This window comes from Pseudophryne corroboree, chromosome 12 (genome assembly GCF_028390025.1).
Source record: "Pseudophryne corroboree isolate aPseCor3 chromosome 12, aPseCor3.hap2, whole genome shotgun sequence".
Classification (NCBI taxonomy): Eukaryota; Metazoa; Chordata; class Amphibia; order Anura; family Myobatrachidae; genus Pseudophryne; species Pseudophryne corroboree.
In genome coordinates, this window is record NC_086455.1 from 4948106 (window position 1) to 4964131 (window position 16026).

The following is a 16026-nucleotide window of genomic DNA, read 5'->3' on the forward strand; positions in this document are numbered from 1 at the left end:
ACCAGAGCGCTATATATATACAGGGATAACCTTATATAAGTGTTTTTCCCTTTATAGCTGCTGTATTGTTTATACTGCGCCTAATTTGTGCCCCCCTCTCTTTTTTAACCCCTTTCTGTAGTGTAGTGACTGCAGGGGAGAGCCAGGGAGCTTCCCTCCAACTGAGCTGTGAGGGAAAATGGCGCCAGTGTGCTGAGGAGATAGGCTCCGCCCCTTTCTCGGCGTCCTTATCATCCGTTTTCTTGTATGTTTTGGCAGGGGTTAAATGCATCCATATAGCCCAGGAGTTATATGTGATGCATTTATTTTAGCCATAAAAGGTTTTCTATCGATTTATTGCGTCTCAGGGCGCTGCCCCCCCAGCGCCCTGCACCCTCAGTGACCGGAGTGTGAAGTGTGCTGAGAGCAATGGCGCACAGCTGCGGTGCTGTGCGCCTACCTTTATCTGAAGACAGGAAAGTCTTCTGCCGCCGATTTTTCCGGACCTCTTCGCTCTTCTGGCTCTGTAAGGGGGCCGGCGGCGCGGCTCCGGTGACCCATCCAGGCTGAACCTGTGATCGTCCCTCTGGAGCTAATGTCCAGTAGCCTAAGAAGCCCAATCCACTCTGCACGCAGGTGAGTTCGCTTCTTCTCCCCTTAGTCCCTCGATGCAGTGAGCCTGTTGCCAGCAGGTCTCACTGAAAATAATAAACCTAAACTAAAACTTTCACAAAGAGCTCAGGAGAGCCCCTAGTGTGCACCCTTCTCGTCGGGCACAGAAAATCTAACTGAGGCTTGGAGGAGGGTCATAGGGGGAGGAGCCAGTGCACACCAGGTGATCCTAAAGCTTTCTTTAGATGTGCCCTGTCTCCTGCGGAGCCGCTATTCCCCATGGTCCTTACGGAGTTCCCAGCATCCACTAGGACGTCAGAGAAAACTCATTTAGCTCATGTGAGGGGGGAAAGGTTACCTCCGGCTTCTTTTCCCCATACATATGTACCCTCTTGTCAGGGACTGGGGTTTCCTCTGTGATGTGCAACACATCCTTAATTGCTATAATCATATAACGGATGGATTTAGCCAATTTTGGCTGTAACTTTGCATCATCGTAATCGACACTGGAGTCAGAATCCATGTCGGTATCTGTGTCAACAATTTGGGATAGTGGGCGCTTCTGAGACCCTGACGGCCTCTGCAACATAGGATCAGGCATGGGTTGAGACGCTGACTGTCCCGAGGCTTCAGCTTTGTCTAACCTTTTTATGCAAGGAATTAACATTATCATTTAAAACCTTCCACATATCCATCCAATCAGGTGTCGGCGCCGTCGGCGGAGACACCACATTCATTTGCTCCCGCTCTGCTTCCACATAGCCTTCCTCATCAGACATGTCGACACAAGCATACCGACACACCACACACACAGGGAATGCCCTTTCTGAAGACAGTCCCCCCACAAGGCCCTTTGGAGAGACAGAGAGAGAGTATGCCAGCACACATCCCAGCGCTATAAACCCAGGAATAACACAGTAACTTAATGTTAACCCAGTAGCTGCTGTTTATATTGTGTTTTGCGCCTAATTATGTGCCCCCCCTCTCTTTTTAACCCTCTTCTACCGTGTATCTGCAGGGGAGAGCCTGTGGAGCTTCCTCTCAGCGGAGCTGTGGAGAAAAAATGGCGCTGGTGAGTGCTGAGGAAGAAGCCCCGCCCCCTCGGCAGCGGGCTTCTGTCCCGCTTAAATATGCAATTCTTGGCGGGGGCTCATACATATATACAGTGCCAAGCTGTATATATGTTTAACTTTGCCAAAAGAGGTCCCAAATGCTGCCCAGGGCGCCCCCCACCCCGCACCCTTACAGTGACCGGAGTATGTGAGGTGTGTGGGAGCAATGGCGCACAGCTGCAGTGCTCTGCGGTACCTCAGTGAAGATCACGGAGTCTTCTGCCGCCTGTGAAGTCTTCTTTGCTTCTCATACTCACCCGGCTTCTGTCTTCCGGCTCTGCGAGGGGGACGGCGGCGCGGCTCTGGGACCGGACGGCGAGGGTGAGATCCTGCGTACCGATCCCTCTGGAGCTAATGGTGTCCAGTAGCCTAAGAAGCAGGACCTAGCTTCAGAGAGTAGGGCTGCTTCTCTCCCCTCAGTCCCACGATGCAGGGAGTCTGTTGCCAGCAGAGCTCCATGAAAATAAAAAACCTAACAAAATACTTTCTCTCAGCAAACTCAGGAGAGCTCACTGAAAAGCACCCAGCTCCTCTGGGCACAGAATCAAACTGAGGTTTGGAGGAGGGGCAGAGAGGGAGGAGCCAGTGCACACCAGAACCTAAATTCTTTCTTAAAGTGCCCATGTCTCCTGCGGAGCCCGTCTATCCCCATGGTCCTTACGGAGTCCCCAGCATCCACTAGGACGTTAGAGAAATATCATATAACTAATAATACCACAACAAGGGAGAGTAATAACAGTCAGCATAGGCCCCTATTGTGTACAGACACAGGGGGAGACACACAGGCACATGTGATAACAGTCACAGGATCGTACTGGCAGCTTCTCCTTATCACAGTACAGACCCGTACATCTAATAACGCAGCTATATCTCCTGTTACACACACCTCTACATCACAGTGTGCAGTCACACTCACCAATATGTCTCAGCGTGCTGTCACACTCACCTATGTCTCAGCGTGCCGTCACACACACCTCTATGTCTCAGCGTGCCGTCACACACACCTCTATGTCTCAGCGTGCCGTCACACACACCTCTATGTCTCAGCATCACACACACCTCCATGTCTCAGCATCACACACACCTCTATGTCTCAGCGTCACACACACCTCCATGTCTCAGCGTCACACACACCTCTATGTCTCAGCATCACACACACCTCTATGTCTCAGCATCACACACACCTCCATGTCTCAGCATCACACACACCTCCATGTCTCAGCATCACACACACCTCTATGTCTCAGCGTCACACACACCTCCATGTCTCAGCCACACACCTCCATGTCTCAGCATCACACACACCTCCATGTCTCAGCATCACACACACCTCTATGTCTCAGCGTCACACACACCTCTATGTCTCAGCGTCACACACACCTCTATGTCTCAGCGTGCCGTCACACACTCCTCTATGTCTCAGCGTCACACACACCTCTATGTCTCAGCGTCACACACACCTCTATGTCTCAGCATCACGCACACCTCTATGTCTCAGCGTCACACACACCTCTATGTCTCAGCGTGCCGTCACACACACCTCTATGTCTCTGCGTCACATACACCTCTATGTCTCAGCATCACACACACCTCTATATCTCAGCGTGCCTGTGAGTTATTTTACGGACTTGTGCTTTTATATTGTTTTTAGTGGATTTTTTTGTGGTCTTTCTTGATTAAATCTTCTTTTCTGATGTACCTGTGTACCATTGTTTATGTGATTTGGGTATACTTTATAGTATTTTTTATCTCTCCTAATATGTACGTTGTTGTAGTTAAAGTCTTCTCTTACCCAGAGGTGAAACATCTTTATGAAAAGGAACCTTTACATGTATATCCGATTCACTTTCCAAGTGAGTTTTTGGCACGCCCTACACTATTAATCTGGTGGTGAGAGGCCTGTTTATTTACTTCCCACTGCTCTGAATTGTATAAGGGACCTTTAATAGTATATTCACCTGCATTCCATTTCCCTCACCAGGGTGCACAATGTATTCTCAACAGTACTAGACGGTGTGATATTTTATGTATTCTCATAATTCCATCTACTTCATGGAGAAATCCTTAAAGAATGAAGAAACATCTTCATCTTTATTTGATCAATTACGGACTATTGGTTTCACACCCATTACTGTATATGTTATTTATATATCTGTGTCGGCTTAGATCCAATTACCACATTGTTTTATTAATCTAGTGCTTTCACCTGTTTGGGACGGTTCTAAATTGTAGGATTGGGCACACTCAGTAGTTAAGTGGCACCAGAATTCCCACTCCTGTCATATTTACCAAAATGCCACCTACCTGATCCTCCTGTGGGATCCAGTGATTCTCCTCTGTACAGTCCTGTGGATGAAGATGGTGGAGATCTGTCTCTGAGGTATTTCTGCTCCTGGACCCATCTGTAGGAGACACAGTGACTGAGGACATTGTATATATGTATCAGATGATGTGTATCTAGGTCACCCCCAAATCTGTTCTCCCCACTGCAGTAACTGAGTCTCCACTTACCCAGTGATGAGAGGGGCCAGTGATTCTCCATCTTCACATCCTCATACAGGTCCCGGTGTCCTTCTGACTTCTCCATCTCCTCCTGACACTGTATAGGAACCTGACACACACAATGACACAGTCACCACCCAGACACATCCCCCGGTATCACTGTATAACGTCACCTTCCCAGCAGTCACCTCTCCTGTCACCAGCTCAATGATCTGATTGGTCAGTTCCAGGATCTTCTGGTCACTGTCTCTCTCATGTATCAGGGAGTGAGGTGGAGGCACCGGGATGAGGCTCTGGGTCCTGCTCCATCCTCCTGACACATGGGGATGGCTCCTGGGTGTCACACACTCACCAGATCTCTCTATCAGTGCTGTGTAATCCTGTGTATTGGGAAAGACAGCAATAAATAGGTGACTGACGCTCTATGTACTTACTCTCCTGCTGCTACTGACATCTCCATAGGGCCCAATGTACTGAGTCCTCTATCTACTGCCGGTGGCCATGGGTGTGTAATCTGCTTTGTACAAATGGGGCATCTAGTAGAATGATGTCGCTGTGACGCTCCCATAAGACCTCACCTCCCCGGTCACGTCCCTGTATTATTACTAGCGATAAGAGTGATGTCACTGTGACGCTCCCATAAGACCTCACCTCCCCGGTCACGTCCCTGTATTATTACTAGAGATAAGAGTGATGTCACTGTGACGCTCCCATAAGACCTCACCTCCCCGGTCACGTCCCTGTATTATTACTAGAGATAAGAGTGATGTCACTGTGACACTCCCATAAGACCTCACCTCCCCGGTCATGTCCCTGTATTATTACTAGAGATAAGAGTGATGTCACTGTGACGCTTCCATAAGACCTCACCTCCCGGTCACGTACCTGTATTATTACTAGAGATAAGAGTGACGTCACTGTGACGCTCCCATAAGACCTCACCTCCCCGGTCACGTCCCTGTATTATTACTAGAGATAAGAGTGACGTCACTGTGACACTCCCATAAGACCTCACCTCCCCGGTCACGTCCCTGTATTATTACTAGAGATAAGAGTGACGTCACTGTGACGCTCCCATAAGACCTCACCTCCCCGGTCATGTCCCTGTATTATTACTAGAGATAAGAGTGATGTCACTGTGACGCTTCCATAAGACCTCACCTCCCGGTCACGTACCTGTATTATTACTAGAGATAAGAGTGACGTCACTGTGACGCTCCCATAAGACCTCACCTCCCCGGTCACGTCCCTGTATTATTACTAGAGATAAGAGTGACGTCACTGTGACGCTCCCATAAGACCTCACCTCCCCGGTCACGTCCCTGTATTATTACTAGAGATAAGAGTGACGTCACTGTGACGCTCCCATAAGACCTCACCTCCCCGGTCACGTCCCTGTATTATTACTAGAGATAAGAGTGACGTCACTGTGACGCTCCCATAAGATCTCACCTCCCCGGTCACGTCCCTGTATTATTACTAGAGATAAGAGTGATGTCACTGTGACGCTCCCATAAGACCTCACCTCCCCGGTCACGTCCCTGTATTATTACTAGTGATAAGAGTGATGTCACTGTGACGCTCCCATAAGACCTCACCTCCCCGGTCACATCCCTGTATTATTACTAGAGATAAGAGTGATGTCACTGTGACGCTCCCATAAGACCTCACCTCCCCGGTCACGTCCCTGTATTATTAATAGAGATAAGAGTGATGTCACTGTGACGCTCCCATAAGACCTCACCTCCCCGGTCACGTCCCTGTATTATTACTAGAGATAAGAGTGACGTCACTGTGACGCTCCCATAAGACCTCACTTCCCCGGTCACGTCCCTGTATTATTACTAGAGATAAGAGTGATGTCACTGTGACGCTCCCATAAGACCTCACCTCCCCGGTCACGTCCCTGTATTATTACTAGAGATAAGAGTGACGTCACTGTGACGCTCCCATAAGACCTCACTTCCCCGGTCACGTCCCTGTATTATTACTAGATAAGAGTGATGTCACTGTGACGCTCCCATAAGACCTCACCTCCCCGGTCACGTTACTGTATTATTACTAGAGATAAGAGTGATGTCACTGTGACGCTCCCATAATACCTCACCTCCCCGGTTACGTCCCTGTATTATTACTAGAGATAAGAGTGATGTCACGGTGACGCTCCCATAAGACCTCACCTCCCCGGTCATGTCCCTGTATTATTACTAGAGATAAGAGTGATGTCACTGTGACGCTCCCATAAGACCTCACTTCCCCGGTCATGTCCCTGTATTATTACTAGAGATAAGAGTGATGTCACTGTGACGCTCCCATAAGACCTCACCTCCCCGGTCATGTCCCTGTATTATTACTAGAGATAACAGTGACGTCACTGTGACGCTCCCATAAGACCTCACCTCCCCGGTCATGTCCCTGTATTATTACTAGAGATAAGAGTGATGTCACTGTGACGCTCCCATAAGATCTCACCTCCCCGGTCACGTCCCTGTATTATTACTAGAGATAAGAGTGATGTCACTGTGACGCTCCCATAAGACCTCACCTCCCCGGTCACGTCCCTGTATTATTACTAGAGATAAGAGTGACGTCACTGTGACGCTCCCATAAGACCTCACCTCCCGGTCACGTCCCTGTATTATTACTAGAGAGAAGAGTGATGTCACTGTGACGCTCCCATAAGACCTCACCTCCCCGGTCACGTCCCTGTATTATTACTAGAGATAAGAGTGATGTCACTGTGACGCTCCCATAAGACCTCACTTCCCCGGTCACGTCCCTGTATTATTACTAGAGATAAGAATGATGTCACTGTGACGCTCCCATAAGATCTCACCTCCCCGGTCACGTCCCTGTATTATTACTAGAGATAAGAGTGATGTCACTGTGACGCTCCCATAAGACCTCACCTCCCCGGTCATGTCCCTGTATTATTACTAGAGATAAGAGTGATGTCACTGTGACGCTCCCATAAGACCTCACCTCCCCGGTCACCTCCCTGTATTATTACTAGAGATAAGAGTGATGTCACTGTGACGCTCCCATAAGACCTCACCTCCCCGGTCACGTCCCTGTATTATTACTAGAGATAAGAGTGATGTCACTGTGACGCTCCCATAAGATCTCACCTCCCCGGTCACGTCCCTGTATTATTACTAGAGATAAGAGTGATGTCACTGTGACGCTCCCATAAGACCTCACCTCCCCGGTCACCTCCCTGTATTATTACTAGAGATAAGAGTGATGTCACTGTGACGCTCCCATAAGACCTCACCTCCCCGGTCACATCCCTGTATTATTACTAGAGATAAGAGTGATGTCACTGTGACGCTCCCATAAGACCTCACCTCCCCGGTCATGTCCCTGTATTATTACTAGAGATAAGAGTGATGTCACTGTGACGCTCCCATAAGACCTCACCTCCCCGGTCACCTCCCTGTATTATTACTAGAGATAAGAGTGATGTCACTGTGACGCTCCCATAAGACCTCACCTCCCCGGTCACCTCCCTGTATTATTACTAGAGATAAGAGTGATGTCACTGTGACGCTCCCATAAGACCTCACCTCCCCGGTCACGTCCCTGTATTATTACTAGAGATAAGAGTGACGTCACTGTGACGCTCCCATAAGACCTCACCTCCCGGTCACGTCCCTGTATTATTACTAGAGAGAAGAGTGATGTCACTGTGACGCTCCCATAAGACCTCACTTCCCGGTCACGTCCCTGTATTATTACTAGAGAGAAGAGTGATGTCACTGTGACGCTCCCATAAGACCTCACTTCCCGGTCACGTCCCTGTATTATTACTAGAGATAAGAATGACGTCACTGTGACGCTCCCATAAGACCTCACCTCCCCGGTCACGTCCCTGTATTATTACTAGTGATAAGAGTGATGTCACTGTGACGCTCCCATAAGACCTCACCTCCCCGGTCACGTCCCTGTATTATTACTAGAGAGAAGAGTGATGTCACTGTGACGCTCCCATAAGACCTCACCTCCCCGGTCACGTCCCTGTATTATTACTAGAGATAAGAGTGATGTCACTGTGACGCTCCCATAAGACCTCACTTCCCGGTCACGTCCCTGTATTATTACTAGAGAGAAGAGTGATGTCACTGTGACGCTCCCATAAGACCTCACCTCCCCGGTCACGTCCCTGTATTATTACTAGAGATAAGAGTGATGTCACTGTGACGCTCCCATAAGACCTCACCTCCCCGGTCACGTCCCTGTATTATTACTAGAGATAAGAGTGATGTCACTGTGACGCTCCCATAAGACCTCACCTCCCCGGTCATGTCCCTGTATTATTACTAGAGATAAGAGTGATGTCACTGTGACGCTCCCATAAGACCTCACCTCCCCGGTCACGTCCCTGTATTATTACTAGAGAGAAGAGTGATGTCACTGTGACACTCCCATAAGACCTCACCTCCCCGGTCACCTCCCTGTATTATTACTAGAGATAAGAGTGATGTCACTGTGACGCTCCCATAAGACCTCACCTCCCCGGTCACGTCCCTGTATTATTACTAGAGAGAAGAGTGATGTCACTGTGACACTCCCATAAGACCTCACCTCCCCGGTCACATCCCTGTATTATTACTAGAGATAAGAGTGATGTCACTGTGACGCTCCCATAAGACCTCACCTCCCCGGTCATGTCCCTGTATTATTACTAGTGATAAGAGTGACGTCACTGTGACGCTCCCATAAGACCTCACCTCCCCGGTCACGTCCCTGTATTATTACTAGTGATAAGAGTGACGTCACTGTGACGCTCCCATAAGACCTCACTTCCCCGGTCACGTCCCTGTATTATTACTAGAGATAAGAGTGATGTCACTGTGACGCTCCCATAAGATCTCACCTCCCCGGTCATGTCCCTGTATTATTACTAGTGATAAGAGTGACGTCACTGTGACGCTCCCATAAGATCTCACCTCCCCGGTCACGTCCCTGTATTATTACTAGAGATAAGAGTGATGTCACTGTGACGCTCCCATAAGACCTCACCTCCCCGGTCACATCCCTGTATTATTACTAGAGATAAGAGTGATGTCACTGTGACGCTCCCATAAGACCTCACCTCCCCGGTCATGTCCCTGTATTATTACTAGTGATAAGAGTGACGTCACTGTGACGCTCCCATAAGACCTCACCTCCCCGGTCACGTCCCTGTATTATTACTAGTGATAAGAGTGACGTCACTGTGACGCTCCCATAAGACCTCACTTCCCCGGTCACGTCCCTGTATTATTACTAGAGATAAGAGTGATGTCACTGTGACGCTCCCATAAGACCTCACCTCCCCGGTCACGTCCCTGTATTATTACTAGTGATAAGAGTGACGTCACTGTGACGCTCCCATAAGACCTCACCTCCCCGGTCACGTCCCTGTATTATTACTAGTGATAAGAGTGACGTCACTGTGACGCTCCCATAAGATCTCACCTCCCCGGTCACGTCCCTGTATTATTACTAGAGAGAAGAGTGATGTCACTGTGACGCTCCCATAAGACCTCACTTCCCGGTCACGTCCCTGTATTATTACTAGAGAGAAGAGTGATGTCACTGTGACGCTCCCATAAGACCTCACCTCCCCGGTCACGTCCCTGTATTATTACTAGAGATAAGAGTGACGTCACTGTGACGCTCCCATAAGACCTCACCTCCCCGGTCACGTCCCTGTATTATTACTAGAGATAAGAGTGATGTCACTGTGACGCTCCCATAAGACCTCACTTCCCGGTCACGTCCCTGTATTATTACTAGAGATAAGAGTGATGTCACTGTGACGCTCCCATAAGACCTCACTTCCCGGTCACGTCCCTGTATTATTACTAGTGATAAGAGTGATGTCACTGTGACGCTCCCATAAGATCTCACCTCCCCGGTCACGTCCCTGTATTATTACTACAGATAAGAATGATGTCACTGTGACGCTCCCATAAGATCTCACCTCCCCGGTCACGTCCCTGTATTATTACTAGAGATAAGAGTGACGTCACTGTGACGCTCCCATAAGACCTCACCTCCCCGGTCACGTCCCTGTATTATTACTAGAGATAAGAGTGATGTCACTGTGACGCTCCCATAAGACCTCACTTCCCGGTCACGTCCCTGTATTATTACTAGAGATAAGAGTGATGTCACTGTGACGCTCCCATAAGACCTCACTTCCCGGTCACGTCCCTGTATTATTACTAGTGATAAGAGTGATGTCACTGTGACGCTCCCATAAGACCTCACCTCTCCGATCACGTCCCTGTATTATTGCTAGAGATAAGAGTGACGCCACTGTGACGCTCCCATAAGATCTCACCTCCCCGGTCACGTCCCTGTATTATTACTAGAGATAAGAGTGATGTCACTGTGACGCTCCCATAAGACCTCACCTCCCCGGTCACGTCCCTGTATTATTACTAGAGATAAGAGTGATGTCACTGTGACGCTCCCATAAGACCTCACCTCCCCGGTCATGTCCCTGTATTATTACTAGAGATAAGAGTGATGTCACTGTGACGCTCCCATAAGACCTCACCTCCCCGGTCATGTCCCTGTATTATTACTAGAGATAAGAGTGATGTCACTGTGACACTCCCATAAGACCTCACCTCCCCGGTCACGTCCCTGTATTATTACTAGTGATAAGAGTGATGTCACTGTGACGCTCCCATAAGACCTCACCTCCCCGGTCACGTCCCTGTATTATTACTAGAGATAAGAGTGACGTCACTGTGACGCTCCCATAAGACCTCACCTCCCGGTCACGTCCCTGTATTATTACTAGAGATAAGAGTGATGTCACTGTGACACTCCCATAAGACCTCACCTCCCCGGTCACGTCCCTGTATTATTACTAGAGATAAGAGTGATGTCACTGTGACGCTCCCATAAGATCTCACCTCCCCGGTCACGTCCCTGTATTATTACTAGAGATAAGAGTGATGTCACTGTGACGCTCCTATAAGACCTCACCTCCCCGGTCATGTCCCTGTATTATTACTAGAGATAAGAGTGATGTCACTGTGACGCTCCCATAAGACCTCACCTCCCGGTCACGTCCCTGTATTATTACTAGAGAGAAGAGTGATGTCACTGTGACGCTCCCATAAGACCTCACCTCCCGGTCACGTCCCTGTATTATTACTAGAGATAAGAGTGATGTCACTGTGACGCTCCCATAAGACCTCACCTCCCCGGTCACGTCCCTGTATTATTACTAGTGATAAGAGTGATGTCACTGTGACGCTCCCATAAGACCTCACCTCCCCGGTCACCTCCCTGTATTATTACTAGAGATAAGAGTGATGTCACTGTGACGCTCCCATAAGACCTCACCTCCCCGGTCACCTCCCTGTATTATTACTAGAGATAAGAGTGATGTCACTGTGACGCTCCCATAAGACCTCACCTCCCCGGTCACGTCCCTGTATTATTACTAGAGATAAGAGTGATGTCACTGTGACGCTCCCATAAGACCTCACCTCCCCGGTCACGTCCCTGTATTATTACTAGTGATAAGAGTGATGTCACTGTGACGCTCCCATAAGACCTCACCTCCCCGGTCACATCCCTGTATTATTACTAGTGATAAGAGTGATGTCACTGTGACGCTCCCATAAGACCTCACCTCCCCGGTCACGTCCCTGTATTATTACTAGAGAGAAGAGTGATGTCACTGTGACGCTCCCATAAGACCTCACCTCCCCGGTCACGTCCCTGTATTATTACTAGAGATAAGAGTGATGTCACTGTGACGCTCCCATAAGACCTCACTTCCCGGTCACGTCCCTGTATTATTACTAGAGAGAAGAGTGATGTCACTGTGACGCTCCCATAAGACCTCACCTCCCCGGTCACGTCCCTGTATTATTACTAGAGATAAGAGTGATGTCACTGTGACGCTCCCATAAGACCTCACCTCCCCGGTCACCTCCCTGTATTATTACTAGAGATAAGAGTGATGTCACTGTGACGCTCCCATAAGACCTCACCTCCCCGGTCACGTCCCTGTATTATTACTAGAGAGAAGAGTGATGTCACTGTGACACTCCCATAAGACCTCACCTCCCCGGTCACCTCCCTGTATTATTACTAGAGATAAGAGTGATGTCACTGTGACGCTCCCATAAGACCTCACCTCCCCGGTCACGTCCCTGTATTATTACTAGAGAGAAGAGTGATGTCACTGTGACACTCCCATAAGACCTCACCTCCCCGGTCACATCCCTGTATTATTACTAGAGATAAGAGTGATGTCACTGTGACGCTCCCATAAGACCTCACCTCCCCGGTCATGTCCCTGTATTATTACTAGTGATAAGAGTGACGTCACTGTGACGCTCCCATAAGACCTCACCTCCCCGGTCACGTCCCTGTATTATTACTAGTGATAAGAGTGACGTCACTGTGACGCTCCCATAAGACCTCACCTCCCCGGTCACGTCCCTGTATTATTACTAGTGATAAGAGTGACGTCACTGTGACGCTCCCATAAGACCTCACTTCCCGGTCACGTCCCTGTATTATTACTAGAGAGAAGAGTGATGTCACTGTGACGCTCCCATAAGACCTCACTTCCCGGTCACGTCCCTGTATTATTACTAGAGAGAAGAGTGATGTCACTGTGACGCTCCCATAAGACCTCACTTCCCGGTCACGTCCCTGTATTATTACTAGAGATAAGAGTGATGTCACTGTGACGCTCCCATAAGACCTCACTTCCCGGTCACGTCCCTGTATTATTACTAGTGATAAGAGTGATGTCACTGTGACGCTCCCATAAGACCTCACCTCCCCGGTCACGTCCCTGTATTATTACTAGAGATAAGAGTGATGTCACTGTGACGCTCCCATAAGATCTCACCTCCCCGGTCACGTCCCTGTATTATTACTAGAGATAAGAGTGACGTCACTGTGACGCTCCCATAAGACCTCACCTCCCCGGTCACGTCCCTGTATTATTACTAGAGATAAGAGTGATGTCACTGTGACGCTCCCATAAGACCTCACTTCCCGGTCACGTCCCTGTATTATTACTAGAGATAAGAGTGATGTCACTGTGACGCTCCCATAAGACCTCACTTCCCGGTCACGTCCCTGTATTATTACTAGTGATAAGAGTGATGTCACTGTGACGCTCCCATAAGATCTCACCTCCCCGGTCACGTCCCTGTATTATTACTACAGATAAGAATGATGTCACTGTGACGCTCCCATAAGATCTCACCTCCCCGGTCACGTCCCTGTATTATTACTAGAGATAAGAGTGATGTCACTGTGACGCTCCCATAAGACCTCACTTCCCGGTCACGTCCCTGTATTATTACTAGAGATAAGAGTGATGTCACTGTGACACTCCCATAAGACCTCACCTCCCCGGTCACGTCCCTGTATTATTACTAGTGATAAGAGTGATGTCACTGTGACGCTCCCATAAGACCTCACCTCTCCGATCACGTCCCTGTATTATTGCTAGAGATAAGAGTGATGTCACTGTGACGCTCCCATAAGACCTCACTTCCCGGTCACGTCCCTGTATTATTACTAGAGATAAGAGTGATGTCACTGTGACGCTCCCATAAGACCTCACCTCTCCGATCACGTCCCTGTATTATTGCTAGAGATAAGAGTGATGTCACTGTGACGCTCCCATAAGACCTCACTTCCCGGTCACGTCCCTGTATTATTACTAGAGATAAGAGTGATGTCACTGTGACGCTCCCATAAGATCTCACCTCCCCGGTCACGTCCCTGTATTATTACTAGAGATAAGAGTGATGTCACTGTGACGCTCCCATAAGACCTCACCTCCCCGGTCACGTCCCTGTATTATTACTAGAGATAAGAGTGATGTCACTGTGACGCTCCCATAAGACCTCACCTCCCCGGTCACGTCCCTGTATTATTACTAGTGATAAGAGTGATGTCACTGTGACGCTCCCATAAGACCTCACCTCCCCGGTCACGTCCCTGTATTATTACTAGTGATAAGAGTGATGTCACTGTGACGCTCCCATAAGACCTCACCTCCCCGGTCACGTCCCTGTATTATTACTAGAGATAAGAGTGATGTCACTGTGACGCTCCCATAAGACCTCACCTCCCCGGTCACGTCCCTGTATTATTACTAGAGATAAGAGTGATGTCACTGTGACGCTCCCATAAGACCTCACCTCCCCGGTCATGTCCCTGTATTATTACTAGAGATAAGAGTGATGTCACTGTGACGCTCCCATAAGACCTCACCTCCCCGGTCATGTCCCTGTATTATTACTAGAGATAAGAGTGATGTCACTGTGACACTCCCATAAGACCTCACCTCCCCGGTCACGTCCCTGTATTATTACTAGAGATAAGAGTGATGTCACTGTGACGCTCCCATAAGACCTCACTTCCCCGGTCATGTCCCTGTATTATTACTAGAGATAACAGTGACGTCACTGTGACGCTCCCATAAGATCTCACCTCCCCGGTCACGTCCCTGTATTATTACTAGAGATAAGAGTGATGTCACTGTGACGCTCCCATAAGACCTCACCTCCCCGGTCACGTCCCTGTATTATTACTAGAGATAAGAGTGACGTCACTGTGACGCTCCCATAAGACCTCACCTCCCGGTCACGTCCCTGTATTATTACTAGAGAGAAGAGTGATGTCACTGTGACACTCCCATAAGACCTCACCTCCCCGGTCACGTCCCTGTATTATTACTAGAGATAAGAGTGATGTCACTGTGACGCTCCCATAAGATCTCACCTCCCCGGTCACGTCCCTGTATTATTACTAGAGATAAGAGTGATGTCACTGTGACGCTCCCATAAGACCTCACCTCCCCGGTCATGTCCCTGTATTATTACTAGAGATAAGAGTGATGTCACTGTGACGCTCCCATAAGACCTCACCTCCCCGGTCACCTCCCTGTATTATTACTAGAGATAAGAGTGATGTCACTGTGACGCTCCCATAAGACCTCACCTCCCCGGTCACCTCCCTGTATTATTACTAGAGATAAGAGTGATGTCACTGTGACGCTCCCATAAGACCTCACCTCCCCGGTCACGTCCCTGTATTATTACTAGAGATAAGAGTGATGTCACTGTGACGCTCCCATAAGACCTCACCTCCCCGGTCATGTCCCTGTATTATTACTAGAGATAAGAGTGATGTCACTGTGACGCTCCCATAAGACCTCACCTCCCCGGTCATGTCCCTGTATTATTACTAGAGATAAGAGTGATGTCACTGTGACGCTCCCATAAGACCTCACCTCCCCGGTCACGTCCCTGTATTATTACTAGAGATAAGAGTGACGTCACTGTGACGCTCCCATAAGACCTCACCTCCCGGTCACGTCCCTGTATTATTACTAGAGAGAAGAGTGATGTCACTGTGACGCTCCCATAAGACCTCACTTCCCGGTCACGTCCCTGTATTATTACTAGAGAGAAGAGTGATGTCACTGTGACGCTCCCATAAGACCTCACCTCCCCGGTCATGTCCCTGTATTATTACTAGAGATAAGAATGACGTCACTGTGACGCTCCCATAAGACCTCACCTCCCCGGTCATGTCCCTGTATTATTACTAGAGATAAGAATGACGTCACTGTGACGCTCCCATAAGACCTCACCTCCCCGGTCACGTCCCTGTATTATTACTAGTGATAAGAGTGATGTCACTGTGACGCTCCCATAAGACCTCACCTCCCCGGTCACGTCCCTGTATTATTACTAGAGAGAAGAGTGATGTCACTGTGACGCTCCCATAAGACCTCACCTCCCCGGTCACGTCCCTGTATTATTACTAG

The 16026-nt window shown here is 48.9% G+C and overlaps 1 protein-coding gene across 3 annotated transcripts in view; it reads right to left on the bottom strand.

Moving 5' to 3' along the window:
• The window catches only part of LOC134980093 (oocyte zinc finger protein XlCOF22-like), a 51895-nt gene that overhangs the window by 11523 nt on the left and 24346 nt on the right, over positions 1-16026 (bottom strand). For all 3 annotated transcript variants that reach the window (XM_063946747.1, XM_063946748.1, XM_063946746.1), the window contains exons 3-5: positions 4394-4585; positions 4215-4314; positions 4008-4105 (exon numbers count right to left, since the gene is read on the bottom strand). In XM_063946747.1, the coding sequence (XP_063802817.1) occupies positions 4008-4105; positions 4215-4314; positions 4394-4585 (390 nt within the window). The remainder of the gene's footprint in view (positions 1-4007; positions 4106-4214; positions 4315-4393; positions 4586-16026) is intronic.